This window comes from Coturnix japonica, chromosome 2 (genome assembly GCF_054131305.1).
Source record: "Coturnix japonica strain WE chromosome 2, WE-NBRP24, whole genome shotgun sequence".
Lineage (NCBI taxonomy): Eukaryota > Metazoa > Chordata > Aves > Galliformes > Phasianidae > Coturnix > Coturnix japonica.
Genome location: NC_140664.1, coordinates 71,366,340 through 71,388,206, shown reverse-complemented (window position 1 = coordinate 71,388,206; position 21,867 = coordinate 71,366,340). Strand labels below are relative to the sequence as shown.

At 36.4% G+C, this 21,867-nt stretch overlaps 1 protein-coding gene across 2 annotated transcripts in view; it reads left to right on the top strand.

Moving 5' to 3' along the window:
* DTNBP1 (dystrobrevin binding protein 1) overlaps positions 1-21,867 on the top strand; it is a 66,611-nt gene that overhangs the window by 18,919 nt on the left and 25,825 nt on the right. Inside the window, exon 7 of one of the 2 annotated variants that reach the window (XM_015854680.3) lies at positions 9,091-9,113. In XM_015854680.3, the coding sequence (XP_015710166.2) occupies positions 9,091-9,113 (23 nt within the window). Of the gene's footprint in view, positions 1-9,090; positions 9,114-18,030; positions 18,305-21,867 lie in introns of those variants that run through there. The other variant, XM_085540186.1, reaches the window with a different exon arrangement.

Here is a 21,867-nt window from a genome sequence, read left to right as displayed (position 1 = left end):
CAGTACAAAATTTTGCATATACCATACCCCCAGAAAGAGTAAGCTGCTTCAGTATTAGTGAATTTTATTTCCAGAGTTGTTCCAAATAATATTTGTAGTAAATGCTAGGCAAGGTTTTGTAAATATTATATCAAAATATTTTGTTAGTGTCTTTGGCATTTTTAAAAATACTATTTGAAAAGTGTGACTGTTCAGTATAATTTCTGGGGTGTTATGTACAGGCTCTGTATTAGTGACCACAGTTACACCCCCACCTCCCTTCATACCTAGTTTAAAGCTCTCTGAATGAACCTACCCAACTCCTGTCTTAGTCCAGATCCTGAACACTCTAATTTTAAACTACATATAGAAATAGATTCTTTTAATACCTACAGGGAAACTGATGGCCAAGTTAAAGTTAAAGCTGGGTCTGAATTTTGTTTTATGGCTCATCAAAAACAACTCTGCAAGAAGAACCATTTTCCATTCTATTAAAAACCTAAATATACCACTTTTGTATTAGTATTTGTAGCTTCTCTCCAATTTCAGATTTCAGTTTGGATTTCTAAATTTTTGGTTGTGTGATAAAAATCACTAGGGCTCTGTTGTTGCATTTATCCTTTGGTGGTTCAGTGATATATATACAAAGATAAAAGCTCAACGAGATTAAATTTAAAAATGAATCCCCTTCTTTAATATCAACAGAATGAAAACAAACCCATAATAACTGGGTCCTTAGCTAAGCCTACAAATGAAGGTATAAGCTTTAGAAGAAGCTAAAATTTATTTCACATTTCAACTTCCAATTTAGAATGTATTTCAAAGGTAAATAATTTGTATTAGTCTCTTAAGAGAGGGTAAAATGTTTACTTGCTTTTAGGATTCCTCTGATTTCCCTCCCACCATTTTCTTCTGTTTTAATGCCATTGCCTTATTTTTCTTCTGAATGTTCCACCTGAAAAGTAACCATCCAGTGTTCTTCATCAGGATAAATACTGGTTTCTTTTTTTTGGAACACTGAAAGAGAATGCTTTCACTATACCCTGAACCTGCTGAGCTTATGAGGTGGTATTTGGTTTTAGTTGTATCTATTGTTGACTACAAGTTGGTGTTTGCCGTTTCTTATTAAGAATGAATTTGGTTTTGATTCACTTCATTTTATGATATAAAGCTGATAGAGGTGTCTTGCTGAAGAGCACTGAAAGATCTCAGCTACTTATGTAGCTTCATTTCAGTATAGAGTTTTAAATAAAAAAGAATCCCCAGTGCAAAAGCATTTGATACTTCAGGGCTTTTCTCTTCTGTTTCAACAGTGTTTTGGTAGTAGCTTTTGCTTTTATTCTACTTTTTTTTTTTCGTTTCCTAAATCTATTCAGTCTTTGGTACTGTGAAGGTCAACCAAAAAATGCTCAAGCAATCTGGGTGAGGGAAAGCATTTCTGTTTCATTGTCAGATGTGCTAATCCTAAGCATGATGATCTCTAAGGTCCCTTCTAACCCGCACGAGACTGTGATACTGTGATATAGAAAAGTACATTGCACAGAAGATTACTTAAGTAACAGTAATGCAAGTTTTGAGTTCTCTTTTTCTTTCTCCTTTTATATCTTTTGATGAAAATCAAAGTCTCTTTATTAGGTTTATTGTTGTTGACTAAAGCTTGAATCAGACAGTAGAAGTAATTTAAATAAAAACAACAACAACAACAACAAAAACAACCCACAAGAAAACCCTTAATTTAGGTAATGCACCAGACATAACAGGTGACATTTCTGAGTTTCTGCTTTGATTCTTGTTAGGTGCCAGCAATATCTTAAAAGTAAACTGTAAATCAGCAACTCTACGTTAAGTGTTTCTTTTGGCTTATAACTGGTATTTGTAACACATAATCAAGAAACACATTTCTTTGTAAAATTATTAAATTTAATACTCAATTTTTACCATCAATATGCTATTTGAAACTATTTTTTTACGTATGAATCTAATATTTGGAGTTTATTGATTGTCTGCTACCTTCAGAGTTGAAGCTATAAAATCATTCCTGACGTTCATTTTTGATTAGTTGCTTTCTTGTCTGTCTACTTTTTCCTTAGAAATGAAATGTGCAGATGTCAAGTTTGCCTGCTGTCTTCATTGCAGAGAACTTGGTTTTTCTGCACTCTCTAGTTATTTTTATTTAAGTCAATTCCTTAGTGCTTTGTTACATTTAGAAAATCGATCTTTGTGTTACAGCCCTTTGTGAGATACAGTAGAACCCGAGAGCCTTGTATTTTGTTGATCAATCTGACTTCCCATTGATTTGAGTAACTTAAAGCAGCAAGGTTTTGACTACACTGGATTTTTAATCTATTCTACATTCTTATTCGGCTTGGTATGTATCCGTGATTCTGTGAGTCTCTGTTATATGGTCAGTATTTTGTGATTACTGATGACATTAAATTGAAGTGATACAGAGAATAGTCTGAGTAATTCGAGAAGCCACTGTTTAAAGAAATATAAATAAGAATTTGTAATGAGCTAGGTAGACTGGGATTCACTTAGAATTCTTCATCCTTTACAGGGGACAGTTAGGTGGTGGACGATTCCTTTATAGAAGTGTTTGCAAAGCTTTGAGCTATCTGCTACATCTTAAATAATTTCCCTTATGGATGTCAGCTTGAAACAGTGTGCAACTGCTGTACAAATGTGCAGCAGGATATGTGGTTTTGTGATTATGTACCATTCCTTAGCTAGGCAGTGCAGACCTAGTGGTCAATATTCCTTTTGTCACTGCAGTTCTAAGTGAGATGATCCAATAAGCTCTTAAGCAAAAGTTACTATCTTGGATACTTTGTCTTTCCATTCAATTGAGATTTTACTTAAAAACAGATGCACCCCCCTTCAGCTGAGAGAATCTGCTAGATTAAGTTCTCATTGAGGTGAATCAAGGCTTTGCTCCATGGTTGTGTTCTGACTTTGGAGTGTTTGGGAAAGCTTGCTTAATAGCAAAGCCCTAGTCAGTGTGCTTGAAAAGCAAGAAGCAAATGAATTGTGAAATAATATAAACATTTTTAAACTTGCAGGCAGCCCAAGTTTCCAGTTCAGTTTCAGATATATGAGTTGACCTGTTTTTGTCAGCTACTTTAATTCAAGAAAATATAAAGTAACAAGAAAAGAGAGTGCTGCTGTTTTCATGCCAGATGCGTTAGCGGAAGCATCAAGCTGAAATAATTATAAATCCAGTTGTCATCCACTGGCTGCTGCATTTTCTTGTTTCAAAGTGCATTTTTAGGTAAGAAAAAATGTTGGTGTATAGGAAATCTAAAGTATATTTTTAAGATTGAACTCTTGTTTCAAATATTGTTTGGATTTGGCTTCAGGAAGGGTGTCACCTTTCAAAGCGTGATGGGGTTTTCTTGAAGTAAAAGTATTTTGTTTATGCTTTGTCTGTGTTTTACTGTTTTCCTCAACAAAAAAACATTGAGTGAGACTGTTTCTGTCCTCTGCTTTCACATCTCTGTTTGGGCCTGTGTTGGGGCAGGATACTTTCAGAAGTCACCTAACTATCTTTTCTAACTTGGTAATCTGTAGCCTGTTTTACAAGGAGATATTACTGATGAGTTTGTTCAGTATGTCCTGAGCTCTGCATTTGGTCCTCTGTGTCTCTACCTTATGCTGGTTCAGGAACCTCTAAAGGTTTGAAGTCACCATATGCTGTAGCAGTGTTGTGCCAATTTTAGGTGCCTTAATGTGCATTACAGAGAGCCACACTGTGGTACACTATGCATCTTGTAAATTTGACTGCATCACCTGGGAGATCAGAGCAGTTAGCTTTGGAGGAATGGTGTGGTGTCTACATACCCTGCATTTTAATATTTGTAGACTTTATGTATTCTCTGTATCTTTGCAGTTTTTGAATTTGGAAGCTTTCAGCAAGCATTTGTTTATGACCTGTATTTGCTTTCACCCTCTTCCACTTCCTACCATGGTCCTGGATTGGTTTTGTTAATCAGTGATATTCAGTAGAATAATATTCGTAGCACGCATCTCTGCCCAATGAGTAAGGCAGGGTTAACCTAAGAGTGCAAGAAGGTATGTGAGGAGAATAGGAAGGTACTTGGGAATTTGTTTGCCTTCTAACTATTCATTTCAGTTGTGCTCATATAAGTTACTAAGGGGGAGAAATTAAATATTGTGAAAAGTGTATTTCACCTGTAGTCTCTGAAATTTATATTTTCTCAAATTCTCACCACAAACCCCAAAGCTCAGCTTTTCTATAAATGAAGTTGAGAGCGCTGACTACATGGTCATTGGAACATTCCAGGTAAATTAAAAATAGTAAATCAAAGGGCGCTTCCTGCCTCAACAGTGCTTCAAGGCACTGCAGTTTTAATTCACTTCAGAATGCATTGTAGTTCTTGCAAATAAAAATGTGCATAGAAGTTGATACTTGAGACTAAAATAGAGTACTGTATGTTATCAATGTCTGTATATATTCTTCCACGCTAGTGGCTCTGATCATACTGTTTGATAGGAAGTTTCAGAGAATGTCTTAATGTCTTGGGTTAGCAGTGCTTTGGTTTCATTACTTTTGGTTATTTTAAATCATGAGGTATTATCATCTGTGCCTCTTCAGGCATGAGCACGGAGGGGTTTATCTTCAAATTTATCTACATACATGATGCATAGAAGAGGCCAAAAATCTGTCTTACGTCTATTTTATGCTGGCATTAAACTTTACTGGAATATATGGTCTGTCCTCAACTAAATATTATCTTGAGGTATGATACTAGTCCTGTGAAGCTGATCTTTCTCTAACAATTATTGCCCTTTACTTGTTTCTGTCATTCTCTTGGTCATTTTCAAATGTATCTCAGGGGTGTAGAATTTCACAGAATAATTAAACCTCCACCTACTTATGAAGACTAGCAACTGGAAAGGGAGAAATAAAAATTACTGACTGTATGTGGCCAGTTCTTAGTAACTCCAGTGTACATGTAGATCCTAAACAGCTTTTGCCTCTCAGGAAAGAAACTGGGCTTCATAAGTTGCACTGTGCACAGAACATTACTTTTCTAGTGCCTCCATGTCTGTATACTCTTATTACTTACATTCATCGTGCTCTACTTTTGTGTGTGTGTACTTGATTTTTCAGTAGAAGAGGAGATGTTTACATTATAATACAGTCACTATAATATTAGTTACAAAAGCTACTTCTTAATAAAAGCTTACTGTTAACTATAAAAAAGTAAAGAATTACAGAATCACAGAAATATAGGGGATGGACAGGGCCTCTGGAAACCATCAAGACCATATGCCTTGCTGAAAGAGGTTACTTACAGCAGATTGCACATGTAAGTTTCCAGGTGGGTCTTGAATATCTCCAGAGGAGGCTCTGCAACCTCTCTTGGCAGCCTGTTCCAGTGCTCTATCACTCTCCTAGTGAAATTTTTTTTTCCTCAAGTTTGTGTAGAACTTTCTGTGTTCCACTTTTTGCCTATTGCCCCTTGTTCAATTGTTACATAGCACTGAAAAGAGCCTGGCCCTATCCACTTAACTCCCAAGTTTTAGGTACTTATAAACAGTTACATGTTCTCCTCTCAACCTTTTCAACAGACTGAAGAGTCCCAGGTCTTCCAGCCTTTCCTTGTACAGCAGATACTCTAAATGTGGCCTCCCCAAGGCAGAGTAGAGGGGGACAATCACCACCCTCAACCTGATGGCCGTGATCTTTTAATGCACCCTAGGATACCACTGGCCTCCTTGGCCACCAGGACACACTGCTGGCTTGCTGGTTATCCACCAGGACTCCTAGATCCTTCTTAGAGCTCTTTTCCAGCAGGTTAGCCCTTAATCTTTACTGATATACATGGTTATTCCTCCCCAGAAAGTCTTCACTTGCTTTTGTTGAAACTCACCAGGTTCCTCTCTACCCACCTCTCCAGTCTGTCTAGATCTTGTTGAATGGCAGCATGGCTTCCTGGTGTCAACTTCTGATCCCAGTTTCATTTAGCTCTTTGGCAAACTTAATGAATTTTCATTTGTGTAGCCAGACAGAGTTGTTGGCATTAACCCAGAATTTAGTAGCTGAAATAGAAGCTATGTATAGTCAAAATCCAAATAGTGGGGTTGATTGATTAGTGGTCAGAGTTTCTTTAGTCCTGGATAGATTCTGAATGACCCCCACTGTTTGCCTCTTAAAACTTCACGTGTAGGGAGGATAGGGGTAAAAATATGTTTTCTTCATAACGATAATGGAAAGAAGTATCTTAACAATCTCCCATGTTTGGTTTTCTTGGTGAAAAAATATATGCAATCCTGCAACATTTTTCTTTGGAAAGCTTTAAATTGTCTAACAAGGCAAATATACTGCAATTTTTTCTCCTAGTATGATGTTGTTAGTAAGCTTCCTGTCAAAGACTGAGCTCTGTTGTATAAACTTAATATAAAACTTGATCTCACAGAGTAGGCAATTTAAATAAAAGAAAAACAAATACAAAAATTTAATATATGGTATCATGACTAGCAGTTTAATATGATAAGACCTAAAAAAGAAAAGAGGCAACAGTCCTACCTGCTCATCCTGAAATCTTTATGGTTTTTTCTTCAGGTTAGTCTTTTTAGTTTTAATTACCATGTAAGCTACTTTTTCTCGTATAGAGTGTTTGTGTATTCCAAATATATAGTTTCATTCTTAATAGAGCTTCAGTGTATTTACTTCTGTGGATTATTTTTGTCTGCATTCTTAGAGAAGATGTATCTTTTGCTTCTTTTAAATTCCTGACAATTTATGAATAAAAAATAAATAATTTACTTGCAAAGGGGAAGAGAAGTGGAACTCTGTAATATATTTTTCTGCACTTATGTCTAGAACTTCATAATTACACTTTGATATTAATTTAATCTTAAGCCTGCAGTTTCTTTCAGTGTTTTTGCAGGTCATACTCTCCTTTCCACTTTAAATTTAGCATCTGGTTATTACCAAAGCAGATGATGAGCAAGATTTAGGACTGAAATTTAATGACCTAAATTTAAAAAAAAATTCCTTATGTTTCTTGTGCAGAGCATATTTTCAGTGAAAATGAATCTTAAGACATTTTTAATGTATCTCCTGTTTAAACTGTTATGATGAACCACAAGATGTGACTGATTATTGTCATCTAAAATATCAAGATAAAAATTGATCAGTCTGAATCTGAATTGCTACAAAATACTAGGAAATGCTGGTCCTTAAATTCATAATCTTTACTCTTACTGTATGCTAATAGAAAATAATTTTGAGTTTTCAGAGGTATGTGATCAAAAACAATTGGTGAATATTCATTTCCAGTTTACTTGCTTAATATAGACTATATATAGATGGATAAAATGTTAGCATCTTAGTGGATCAACCCTAAAATGTTTTGATGGATTTATAGAGGGAAGATTCTTGGTTCTGAGATAAAAGCACTGAATATCACTGTCAGTTGGTTACACTTTTGCCATCCTGTTTGGTACTATATTTACACATAATGACAGTAATTATGTTGTGTTCCCTTTTGGACACAAGTGGTATAAGACCTCTTGATTTTAGGACCAACTAGCTTAGGTCTTTTCCTCTTACATTCACAAGATGTTTCCTCAGTATGGTTTTGTTTCTGACTGTGGAAAATGTGCATTTCCTGTAATTGATTTTTTTTTTTTTTTTTTGTCAAATAGTTTTAAAATTATTATTAAATATAAATTAAGAGTTTTTAAATTGTGTTTAGTGCATGTAGGATGGGAAAAAAATACTGGAGTTTGAACCTACAAATCATATGCGTTAGGTTTTTTCCCTCTGTTAAAAAAGGGAATATCTGAACTGAGAAGGGCATGGAGATGGGAAGGGAAATAAATATCACAGGAAGTCAGAATTAGCAGGCTTCACTACTGTAACTTATGCAGTAGCTTATTTCCTGCCAAAGCACACGTCCTTTCAGAAGCTGATGTTTGATTCTTGGTGACAAAATTGGCATGTTCACTGGAAGCGTGGAGGTAAATGCATTCTCTGGCTGCTTTTTGTCTGCTTTGTGCTGCTTAGAAAATAGCCTTAGTTTGAAAAGTTTTGTCTATTCTCCCAGCAGGAATAAATGCTGAAGGACTTCATCTGCTAGGGAGGAGAAGGAATTATTATAGTACAGCATATGTATTATGAAAGAGTCTGCATCGTATGTGACTCAGTAATGACTGAAGCATATGTTTTCATCTATGAATAGTGAAAAATGTTTATCTCGAGAACTGTTAGTTCAGTCTTTGAACTTTTACTTAAAATCACTTTTGCATTCCAAATCTGGAACTCAGCTATGCTTATTATGTGCATGAGACCTAAGTCTTCAAGGCAGAGGCTGAAAAGATGTTCGTTATTAAGTGAACATTTCATAAGGAAAAGGCCAGCGTTCTGCCTTACTTAAGCTAAGCTATTACTTGGATATCTCTTTAGTTTCTCAGTTCATAATAAACCACTGCTTTGTAGCACTGGCAGATAGATCATTTTGCAATTTCCTGAAAACAGAGAAAATATTTCTGTTCTCTATGTGCTTTGCATTCACAATTCCCTCACTTCTGAAAGTGGAATGTGGCCTGGAGTGAAGGAAAAAAGATGCATCTGCTTTTGACTTGATTTCTTAGTTATCTAGTAGAGGAGTACTGTGTATTTTCTGTCACTCTTTGTATTTGAAATTCTGTCCTCTGAGGGGAATGTTTCTGCTGCCTTCAGACTGTTGCAGCTGAGTGAGTGAAGTTGTAAGGTTTTGTTCTTTGCCATTGACAAAAGGATTTTTTAATAGCATTAATGAAAATGGAGCACTTATTGTTATTCACTAATCAATAGATGCTTTAGTATCCAAAACCTTAGGAAGTCTTGATTATTTTGGTAATAATGTATCTAGAAATGATGTGCATAGATATAAATATGCAACACTTGTGTAATTGTGCATATTTATGAATAGATAGTAGCCTAATTTCAAAACAGTTTGATTTAGATAAGCACATTTAGTAGTATTTATTACCCTTACAGATGATGAAAATAAAATTCTGAGCATTTAGTCTTTTAATTAGTCTTAACATTCCTAATTTACTTATTTGCTTATTAATTTGTATTCTGGTTTTCTCCTACAGGAAGGAACTTGAGACCTTCAAAGGTAAATTTTGATGTTTTTTGGTTTGTTTTTTTTTTCACATTTTACATGAATATTTACAAGAGTTACTGTAGTTCTTATATCAAATGAGACCAGCACAGAACCAGAGTGTTCTACTTCTGCATTTGTTAATCTAAATTTTATGTCAGACCCAGCATGTCAGACTCTTTATTCAGTTTACCTGTTCTTGCCCCTGATTTCTTTGGGGGAGTCATAATTGTAGTAAGAGCACAGAGGATGCTGTTGTTTTAGGTAGATATCAGAGAATCTTTATCTTATTCAGGTCTTTCCCTTGGTGTTAAGTTTTGAATGTTCAGTGCTTTGTCTTCTGCTACTTGATGTCTTTTCTGGAATGAATATATTTTTGATGTGTTGTTGGCTATTAATTGTTGGGCTTCTGTCTAGCTATTTCTAGGAAATTTTCACAGTATTATTACATCAGATGGATGCAATTCCTGCAGCTCAACTGTTTGGATATAAATTATTATACATACATGCTTCCAGAAGCTAGGAACTCAGTGATGTTTTATTGCTCTTTCACTGTGGTGTGTAAGGGGAACACTACCATTTTCAGTTGATCTTAAATTCAGGCTTATTCTACCTACTAATGTTAATGTTTGATCAGCTTGAGAATTATTACTATCTTTTGCTTTGAATAAGGTACAACTGTGGCTTTTTTGACTAGTTCTTATTTATGAATACCAAGTCAAGCACTTTGACTTACACCAATTAACTATCTCTTCAAATTGAAAGTAGGGCTGGGAATTTCAGTCAATGGCATTCCCCTTTGACTTTTCAGTTCATTACTACCTCATCTTTACATAATGCTGAAAAAGGAAAATAATAAAGCTAACATTAGTGGACAAGCAACACAGATTATGTAAAATGTCACTTTATCTGTAGCTTACCATAACAACTCTTTCTCCTCATTGATGTGACAGCTTTCAACACAGACTAGCTCAATATGAAACCAGAGATAAAGTCAAGCTTATTCTATCCTATGGCAGTGAAGCTCCTTTGTATTATCTGATGCTCATGAGAGTAGTGAATCTTACTTTAATTTGTTTCAGTTAGGGGAGTTAAGTGAGTCAGGAGGATGGTTTCCAAAATTATTTCTGTCTTGGATTCTCCCCCCTTCCCCTCCTAAAGGAGATGGTAACTTCTTGCCTCAGTAGATGTTAATGTACTTCACAAGCACAAATATTTTCCTGCAAGGGAAAGGTACTAGCTATTTGCTTACCTTGAAATTTATGTCAGCCTAAGTAACTGGTTTTGTAATGGATATAGATGCATTCAGTTTTCCAGTAGTAATTATGAAGGCTTATAGTAACAAAGAGAAGGTTTTTACAGCAAATGTAAACAGATGCCAGGAAAGAATCCAAAGTATTTTCTTGCTTTTTCACTGAAAAGTTCAGCTGTAGTCAGTGGTTGTTACAATCCATATCAATGACTAAGGAGTAGGATCTCGTACTATACCAAGGAAAGATCAAGTTAGAGATTTCTTTAGGTCTGTGAAGTGTTTTCAAATCAACTGATCAAATTTATTCTTCAATACTCAGCTGTCAGAAGTTGTGGAAGGCAAACACAGTGTCAGATCTTTAAAACCAGAAATTAAGCATCAGTCAGCCTAAATGCTTCATTTTATTATAGACTGAACTAGTAGATAGGGTTATACCCAGTAGAAAAAGAGAGAAGTAGTAACTAATAAAATTTATTTGACATGACAAAATGGTCATGTCAAGCAAGTTTAAATTCTTTTTATAAGATGACAGCAGTATAGGTTAAGATGAACAATGCTTACCTTATTTTAGTTCTAGGAACAGCTTGTACTGTCTTGCCTGATGTTATTCCAGGAAGTAGAGATTAAACCTACTGGGGAATGTGTACATGGCTGATTGGAAATCCATACTTCAAGGGTAGATTTCTGTAGTTTCTTAAATTGTCTTCATTCTCCTCTTTTCTTGGAATTCTCACTGTTAACGTGGATGGTGAAACATAGATGCTTTCCCAGACCAACTTTAGTCATTCTTTTTCTGGCCTTTTGGAACTTCAACCAATTTCTTGAGGACTGTAGCATGCATTTCATCAGCTGACAAGGAACAGAGCGAGTTTCCTCCTCATGAAGGATTCATGATTACAGAGTGACAAGTGTTTCAGTTCTACAGCAGCTTTTTATGATCTTAACTGGTGGTTCCTTCATGCGTATTTCTGTTTTAAGCTGCTTCCAGAGCTTGTGCGGAACATGATCTGCTGTTTGGTTTAGCTTTGGTTGATGCGGCATGCTGAAATAGCTCAGTAGATGGCCAAAGGAATGTTGGCACAGGATGAGGAAAAAAGTCCAGGGACTGCATCGAAGTTACCATTGCAATGCAGTTACCTGAAAAGCAAATATTTCTGGTGGCACAGTACCTAACAGATTTTAAGACTGAGATGAGAAAGTATTGGCATAATTGTGCAAAGTACTGATAAGACTTTATCTGAAATACTGCATATAGCTTTTGTATGGTATATAAAAAAAATAGGTTAACTAGAAGTAGTTGGGTAGATTATTCTTTACATTTTGTGTTCTAAGTATAGACTACAGCCTCAACTGATTTATCCTTGCATGACTACCCAGACTGAACTGTGTTCATAAACATTGTTTATAAAATGACCAGCGTTGGGTAGCCAGAAAAGAACTGCTTGAAGTAAGGGCGCTGTTGTTTGGGGGCAGAGAAGGCAATACTTTCTACAGGCTGTATAAAAGGACATTTAAGCTAAGCATTATAAGGCTTTCTAAGTATCAGAGCCCAGGGATTCTAGAGTTGATACCCAGTATGTGCCATGGTTTTGTCTTCTAACTGATTTTATCCTGGAGCTTAGGATGTTTATGAGGAAGATAATATGAAGTGCTTTCATTATGTGGGGAGCGGACTCTGGACATGGGATTTCTTCCAGCCTGGTGCTGAAAAGATGTCCAGTTGGAAGCTGATGTTGTTAAGTAGTGTGAAACAAGTACATAACAGTATGTTAAGAAATGATGAATGATTTCTATATTTGTCAACAAATATACTCTTGTAGAATTCATTTCTATATTTGTTTGCATTTGTATAACAGGCTGTACTCTTACATATCCTGAGAAGTGGGTTTTATTATGCTTTTCTTCAATTTGCTTTAAGGCTATTTACAGGGCCAGACATTCTCCTTTGTTGTTGGCTGTACCTGTGGAGTAGAGTATCAGGACAAAACCCTCCAGTCTCTTTTCTTTTCAGCCTCAGGGATTTTCTATTAAAATGTAAGCATAATGCATTATTTATTATCTATGACACTGAGAAAGTGAAGGTTAAAGGCTTTCCTGCTTCTTGTGTGAAGCATCTCTGTGAAAAAGGCAGGGAGTGGCTGGTGTCTCTACTGGTACTGCTGCAGCACTGGCACTGGTATATCCAGAGTGTAGCTATGCACTGGAACAAAATATCTCAAAGCCTATCCTGTTTCTTTTTGTAATAAGTTATCTTACATAAGAGCTTTGCTGTCAGAGATGATGGATTTATGGATGAAAACATTGGGTATGACATTTGAAGTGGCCTGCAAGTTTCTTCTTCCTAGTTCTCATCCATTTCAGTGTATGCGGAAACCACTTTCAGAACCTGGATTATGCCCTGTGCTGCCATATTCTGGGTGCTTAAAAAAAGCATTCTGCTGTGGATCTTGGCTATTTCCTGCAAGATTAGACTTTACTGTAGACGATATTTGTGTGCGTAATTGTTTTTAGTATTTGATGCATTTTGCTTTTGGATTTCAGAAAGGAGTGTATCATTTTCAATTTTAAGCTGGGAAATTAGAAATTAAATAGCAAATACATTGTTATTTTTTCTTTATTCTTGAAATAGACTGCAGTCATGTAACTGCATTGAGCTTTGAAATCTTTCAGCTGTCCTTTTAGAGATACGATATAATTTATATTATGGTGTTGTTTTTTTCTTTTTTAAAGTGAACATTGTTTCTGTCCCTGTGCATCCCGTACTGTGCAGTAAATGTTCATAGAATACTGTAAACCTCTTTAAAAGATGGACGAGTGAAGCAGAGCAATGAGATTAAAAAAAAATTGGGGGGGGGGGGCGGGGACAGGGGGAGGGAAGAAGATTAAAGCAGTAAAAGCAGTACGTTGTACAGTGGTAATAATTTACGTTGCTGAGTTTAATTCAGGTTTCATCCAAGTGGGAACTCTACATGTCAGGTTTTAAAATAACTTGTAGAAGTCCCATTTCTTTAATAAAAATAAGCAAGGGATTTAGGATAAAATGTTTTGAGTTACGTTTCTGGAAAGAAAAGTAAGCGATTTAGGCTATTTAAAATCAGCAGCTCATCACTTTTTGACAATGAAAGGTGTTAGAAACTTTGTAAGGGCAGATATGCATGTGGCTTTAGCTACTGAGTCATGTGTATTTATAAGCTTTAACAGGATTAGTTTCATTCAAGCTCATGGAAACTGGTCATACGATCATTTTCAGCACTTCTGTTTACAGTACAACAGAATATATTTCCAGCTCTCTGCATCAGAGATCTCTCCCAAACAAGTCCTGATAATTTTTAAAAGCTTCGTCAAAATGCTCTTTCTGAAAAAGAGAATGGTAAAGAGACAAGGTGTGTTTTTCTTGTTGGTTTGTTTGTTTTCTACTAGGTTAAAGTATTGGGTCCCAATGGAGAAGCAGATCTTTATAATCCAAGATGCTTCTGGTGAACTTGTAATTTTCTCCTCATTTCTTTTTTTTATTTAATGGACTTCCGTCAACTATATTTCAAATAGATTTTATTTTTATTTTATAATTATTTTTTCTTCTAGCCTAAGGATCTTCTTTTTCACATTGTATTCTGAAGGCTGCCAAATACCTAATCCTTTCTAGTCCTCATACAGTCTTGCAGATGCATGAGTAATATGTACTGGAGATCTTTACAGCTTGTTCTTGACGCAGTTCATTCTTTCATGAGGAAGTTGTGTCATAATCTTGAGTACACCATCCCCTATACTTCTGAGCAAGAGTAAGTGACATTATGGTAGAAAACAATACCAGCTCCATAGAGTCCATTTCCTGCAATGTTTACGAGTATATTACCCCCATATCTTTCACAATGAAAATTCATCATGTTTTGTTACTATGAAGAACTTTCTGTGACAAATTACGCCCATAACCAAGTTGGATAATAATGATGTACTATTGTACTGGGGGATTTCACATTTCAATCACCCTTCCTCCCCTATTCAGATAAGTGTCTTATTTATTTGGGTCCAGCTTCTGAAGCATGCTGTGGGAGACAAGCAGTGCTTCTGCTGCTAGTGCTTCCTGAATGTTTCTTGATTATTTTAGAATTTATTTAGCTGACTATGATTGGGGGAGTGGGAAAAAAACGTAGCGCAGATGCAAAAGAGGACAAATCTTATCCTGTCATGCCAGAAAACAGAATCACAGAATGGTTCTGTTGGAATGGTTCTCAAAGATCATTTAGTTCCAACCTCTCTGCTGTGGGCATGATTACTTCCTATTAGATGAGACTACTCATGGCCTCATTCATCCTAGCCTTGGACACCTCCAGGGATAGGACATCCACAGCTTCTCTAGGCAGCTTGTTCTAGCACCTCATTATTCTCTGAGTGAAGAATTTCCTCCTGATACCTCATCTAAATCTCCCCTCTTTTAGTTTAAATCTGTTCCTTCTTGTCCTTCTTTTTACCCTTGTAAAAAGTGGATTTCCCTCCTGTTTATGAACTTCCTTCAAGTACTGGAAGACCACAGTGAGGTCTCCTTGGGGTCTTCTCCATGCTGAACAGGCCCTGCTCCTTCATCCCATCTTCATAGGAGAGGTCCTCCAACCCTCTGACCATCTTTGTGACTCTCCTCTGGACCTGCTCCAAAAACTCCACGTGTTGGCATTGTCAGAAAACTTGCTAAGGGTGCAATTAGTCACAAATAGTGGGATCCAAGATGGATCTCTGGGTAGCACCACTTGTTACTGACCTCTACCAGGACTAAGTACTTTGATGGTATTGCATCAAAGGCCTTGCACAAGTCCAAGTAGATGACATCAGTTGCCCTTCCTTTGTCCAGTGATGCTGTCACTCCATCATAGAAGGCCACCAGACTGATCTGTAACAATCTGCTGCTGTTGAAGTCATGCTGACTGTCTCAGACCTTTAGAACATTTGCTTCATTCTGTTGTCATAAAGCTAAGATGGAGTTAAAATTTTTCCAAAATATTCAGGCTTTGGACTTTTTTTTTTCATTATTTTGTGGTATTTTGCTGAAAATATTTTGGGAATTTAATGCACATCACCAGCTTCCTTCCTAATCCATCAAGCCTTGTAACTTCAGATATTTTGTATTGTTTGTGACAAGAATTGACCAAGATTCCCACATATTCAATTCTCAAGAGAATATTTATTATAACTTGAGACTTAGTCTCCTCTAGACAATTCTTGAGTGAAAGGCAAATGAGTTTAACTACTTAAGTCTTCCATCATGCTGTAATAGGATAAGACAGGTGGAAGAGAAGAAAATGGTAAAGCGTCCTTATAGCTGCCTTGCATTCGATTTTCCTGTTGTGTTTTCCTATCTGCAAACTCTCATATCTGTTTAATTCTCATGACACTTTTTAAAACTGTCTAGATCAGCGATCTAGCTGCTTGTAAGCTCTGTGCTACTGTAGGAAAAATATTCTCTACATGTTTAGCTTGAATCACTTTAAAGACAGTATTTCCCTTTATGTGTTAGTGAAAGATGGCCACACAGTCAGCTGGATGTGAGAGTGAAACAATTTCCCCCCAAGTTTTCAGTTAACAAGGGAAAAACAGGGCTTCCCTTATTGTGCCAGTACAAGCTTTGGTGGACCTTAGTTGATCATGAAATGGCACCTGATTTTAAGCTTGTTATATATGACATTGGAAATGCGTATGGAAGTTAAAAGCTGTAGAGAGAAGGATTTCTGAAGGAAATCTAATATTTTGAAAAGGACACTAGACAGATATCAGGTTACTTATGGACAAACCAGTTCATCATCCATCTTCGGAGCAAATATTGTGTGTTCTTGCAGCTCAGCTTATTAAAGATTGCTTTTGTTCTGGTCATTTATTCCACCTCAAGCTAATTCTGTTTTACTGCTTTAAATACTTTTTTCTTTTTGCTTGTTGTGAGTTTTGTCTATAATGCAACTTTGCATGCAGCAAATTTGATAGTGCTGCTTGTTTGTGGTCTATTTACTTGACAAGACATCAGGTAGCTGTCACCTGAAAGTAGCATTCAAACAATTAACTAATAGCCACACAATAGTAGTGTTCCAGATACTTCAGAAACCTTGTCTTTGTCAGCTTTTTTATCCTAATTATGACTGGGGGAGAGAGGAGGGATACTTCTTTTCTTTATAATTCTGTTTCATCTCCATGTATTTTCAGAGAATCTTGTGGTTTTGGGTGCTTGTTTTGGGTGGGTTTCTTATGTAGCACTTAAGTTCTTCCATCCTATCATATGTTACTTTGTGTTTTGAAGGAGCTAGCTTATTCTCCCAACAAATTTTAATATTGATGTATTTATGTGGCTTTCATTTTTGCCCTCAAATTTTACTTTTGTGTTTTAGTCTTAAATTAAGTCAGAAGCCCTTTCAAGGATCAGAGACTCCACAACAGTTTTAACATCACTGCAGCTAGAAATAAGATGGCTCCTGAATGTATGTGTACAACTCCTGCTGGCTTCAGCAGAATTTGGCTCTGGATTGGAGTCAGCCTTTCTGAATCCCATTTTTGTAAGCAGTGGAGGGGGCCAATGTATTAATAAAGTAAGAGGGACTGAATGAACAATAGAGAAAAAGATGAATGTGAGCCATTTAGGTAATGGGAACAAATTTCATGGGGACAAAAGGCCTGTCATACTCAGTTTATGTAGAAAATAAAATATTTAAAAGTGTACTATTTCGGCTGTCTATAGTCCTTAAAGGATTGACTGTGGGGGGAAAGCCCATTGTGTCTGCAGAGCTAACTGGAATTCATTCTTTAATTACTGAAATCTAGACTGCTGGTGGGATTTTCTTGTGATCGTGATTTTCTTTTAATCTTTCTCATTAATATTTTTGGCATTATTTTCACCAGCGAAATAAACTAATTTCATAGGCCTACGTATTCCTGAGATTTTTTCCCTCTAATCAGGAGGATTTGAGAAATATGCGTTTCATACTTTTTTTTCCTTTTTGTCTGTACTCTATTTTGAAAATTGTGATCAGAAGCTTTTTGAAATGTGTTATTTTTAAGTAAGAGAGAAAGCACTCACGCTGTCTGTCATGGTTTCCAGCAGCACTGAGAATGCTCCTAAACGGAAGGAGTAGCACGTGCCAAATTCTGAGCAATGTCTAACAATTTGTGAAACACAAAAACAGTGTTGTATAACTGTAGCATCACCATGACCAAAGATTCTTGGCGCTATGCTGCTTCCATAATTTCGTAACTGCGTACACATCTGCTTTTTTCTTTAATGAAAATCCTGATGTGTGACACAGAAAATTCAGTTTTCAGAAGAGAAGACTGCTAACGTGTTAAAAAAAAATTGCCTTCAAGTTTTTGAATATTTTATATGTGAAGTGAGAATAGTATATAATCTGGTTTGTGGGGTATCTGAGCTGAGCCACATTAAGGAAAAATACTTTGAGGGGAGATCCATATGAATATTTCACAATAAATAATAAAGAGAAAAACAGATTCTTCCCTTACCTTTTCCTCATTTCTAAACATTTTCAGTCGATTCCAGTTCTCTGTGAAATAAGTGCATGCTGCAACTGCATGCCATGGAACTGTAACCCAGTGGGAAGCACTTCCCCTTTCAGCTACCCCTTTATTCAGCTGCATGTGGTATCTTCCCAAATACATGCATGCATTCTGGTGTGCCACAGCTGCTGCTAGCTTGCATTCAGGTTCTGCAAAGGCAGGGAGTTGGAACATCAATGTGTATGCAGCTGTGTATGAGTGACCCATTGAAAACTGGTGGCTGCCGTATTACTGCTTTGAAAAAGCAGGCTTCCAGCATCAGTCTTTGTTCTACATCAGTGAAGATGCACATCGGTGGAGCTGCTTGCTAACTGGAGGTTTCACTTGACTGGTACTGTGCTCCTGTTTACTTGCTTCTTCCTCACTGCCATGTCATCTCCAGGAGCCCCTGAGAGCACTCCAAAGAATTCATGTAGGTGGAACTTTATTATCCTTATTATTTGCTTGGTTAATTTATCAAGCTAATGGAAGCGAGCTTTATGCATTTTTTCACTTACCACAATTGCCTGATTTGTAAAGGGCGTGCTGTACATGGGAGGTTAAATATCAACTTGATTTAGCAAATTTCTGAGAGATAGTGACTTCATGTCTGTTTTGTCAGAGCTTTTGCTTATTACTTTGCTCTGTTCTTTTGCATTATTGTCAAAATAATATTAATTGGATTGTGTGTGAGTAAATATGCTCTACTAAGAGGATAAAAAGGCAACTGTACTGTGTTAGCTAATATTCAGGCAGACTTTTGTCTGAGGGTGGGGTGATATTGGAGGGTGAAGGGGGGGAGGAGAATTTCTATCTGAAGATAGAAACTCAATATTGAAAATTGGAGAGGTGGATTCATTAAGATAGATACAGTTGTGCTATTTTTTTTATTTCCTTCAGGTGAGATAATAAATGATAAAATCATATTTTTAAATTGATTGCTTTTGCTTATATTAATGAGCAGCCTGTGTTATATGAAGCAGCATTCCTGTTAACATAATTAAGAACGTTTTTAGATGCTAATTTGTAACTAAGTTGATGTCTAGAATGGTGCATTGGTTAAAATCAAAATGAGAGGTGGATTTCTGCTCTGATTTTTTTTTCTTTTATATAACCACTGAAGAAGCTTTTTATATAGTTGTTCACGTGGATTTTTTCAGTTGGTGTCCGGGATCAACAGATAACATAAAACTGAACCCTTATACTATCTTAGTGACCTGTTGGAGTATGCCTTTATCAAGGTGCTACCTATGAGTTGTAGTTTTGACCACTCAATTTGATATTAATATATGCATATTAAAGTTTAACATCTTGCATTAGGCAGCTCACATGGTATGGGAGAACTCCTTTCAGTTGTATTCATTAGAAATACTTAATATATGAAATAATTGTTTTCCATGTATTTAGACAGGATGGTTGACTTCACATAAAGGTGGCAAAATTAATTTACACTCTGTTCTGCTAAATGTAGTGTGACCACTTTGCACTCAGAATTGTTGGTTTATATCAAGCAGCATACATACTCATGGCATAATCCATTTTGTTTCCTTTACTAGTTTGTACATCTTGACAGAACTTGTATTTTATTTCATTTTGGTTTTGAATTCCTCAAACTGAAATGGAGGCATGTTGCTGGGGGTATGTGGCATCAAGAGAGCTGAATCTTCCAATCTGTCCTCTATTTTCAATGATATCCTGGATAGAAGAACAGCTATTTTGTGTGTGTCTCTGTATGTGGCCTAAAATTAAATTGATATAATGAATAAAATAGGGAATTAAAGAATAAATCTGAAATGGTGCAATAGCAATATCAGTCCTCAGATGACTGGTAGGAAGAGGTACCATTAAGCATGTGCTTTAGTGTCAGCATTAATTGTGGACTGGTTTGCACCTTCTGTGGTAACCAAGTTTATTTTTATTTTTTTTTTAAATCACATTTCCTTCTACATTTTATTGTAATAATACAAAAAGAAAGATTGGCCTTTAAAATTCTCATGATAAACTGTTTGCTCCCCATCTCTATAGGCTGAGGTTAATTAGAAATTAGGAAATACTCATCTACGTGCTCTTAGAAAGATTGCTTCACTCTAACAAGATCAGATGTGATATGGTGTTCGACGTTGCCCAAAAGTATCTTCTAGCCTGTGAATGCATCTCTGTACAAATGAATTTGTGATCAGATTTCCTTACGGCAGTATTCTTTTTTCTGGTGTGCTGCTTCTATTTTATTACGTTAGATATGTAAATGTTAGTGCAGGCATTTCATCAATTTGATTTGTAGCTAAATGTATGATTACAGATCTCATGTTTTTTTAATATTTCCCCACGTGACAGTATTTCTTTTGGTAGTAGCACTGTAAACGTGATGCTATTCTGGTCCTCTCAGCATTCTGAATTAGTAGAAATGCTTTAAAAGCTGCAGTGGAAATAATTTATTCCTCCTGTGTAGCGCATCCTTAGATAAATCTCCACTCCTCCTTCCACAGCAGTCTGTTACCAACTACTTGTTCTGGTTTCTAATCATGCAGCTCAGGAGGGCGGGTGCCTGAGGTGTGCGTGTGGATGTGGAACAGTGCTGCAGGTTTCTCTACTCTGCAGGAAAAGGGACAAGAATAGGGATGTTCTGGTAACCAAATCTGCCCAATTTATTTACTGGTGTTTATTTGGGAGTGTTGTATTATATGTTGAGGCACTAGAGCTGAAACCATGCAAACATAATTTTTAAATATTGTAGCTCATATGGCATCCTGTTTATAATGTATTTGTTTTTACTGCACAGATTCAAGATGGTTCTTTAGAAAATGATGCTGAATAATTGAAAAGATTAAATATTCATGTATTTTAAAATTAGTGAAACATTTTTATGTGTGTGTAGTATTTCTATATCACACATTTTTAATGTAATGTGTAAGCTCAGACTGAAAGAGGTTAAGAGACAATTTTGACTAACTGAACTCGTTGTTTCATTTTTAATGACTTGGGTTACTCTGTAGATTAAGAGGAAATGAAAATCTTGTGGAGATGTCACTCAACCCTTTTTCCTTTTATGTAGAAGCCAGCTAATGCTATTTTGACATTGCATCAATGAGACTTGATCAAAATGTAGCTGGCTGTGTCTCATTATAAATCAAACAGAAACAGTGTCATTTATATGAATACATTTTTGGTTTAATTAGATGATTATATAATCACTGTAGGCCTAGCCCACCAATATTTCCATTGGCTCGAGAGGCTTTTAACTTAGTTCATTATCATGCTAGAAATCCTCACGGATTTCTCTCCTTGGTTTTCTAACATTACAGTGGGGAAAAAAAACAACAACAACAAAAAAAAAAACCCCACTTCCCCAGAAGACAACTAAAAATATGGGGAGTGGTTTTCGCAGCGTGTCTTGTGCTTTTACATAGGTGTGAAATGTAAGTGGGGGTACTTGATAAGCTGGTGTTTTGTGGCCCACTGGTGATATGCAAACCACAGCTGTGTGGACCTGGTTGTCTGAAGTCCTGGTGACAGGTGCAATGGAATGATTTCTTTTGAAGTCTGTTTAACCATACAGCAGGCTTAAGAGGTTGGGCTTTTTTACCTTTGCTTAAAAGAGCATTAGTTTACTGTCTGTGCCTTTGGCGTCTTGTGCAGCATTGCTTCTGGAGTGTGCTGGCCCTCAAGAAGTGCTCGCAGCTTCTACCGCTGGCTCCAGCAATCTATGTGACTGTCTCACTGTGCTAAGGGCTTAGATGACATATGTATTTTCCCTTTTTGTTTTTTGGTACATATTTAGAGAGTTGCACTGCCAGTCACTTAGTATCTGGTTCTCATCACACCCAAATGTGTTTTGGATGCAAAGCTGTAGAAAAGCTGACAAAATGGAAAGCCAAGTCCCAGACTTGTAGCATAACTGGGGAACCATAACTGATATGAAAACCTTCAATAAGCACAGAATAGGAAGAAGTCTGGCAGAGACACTTCTCTGCCTACTTTTGTCCCCCCAATAGAGTC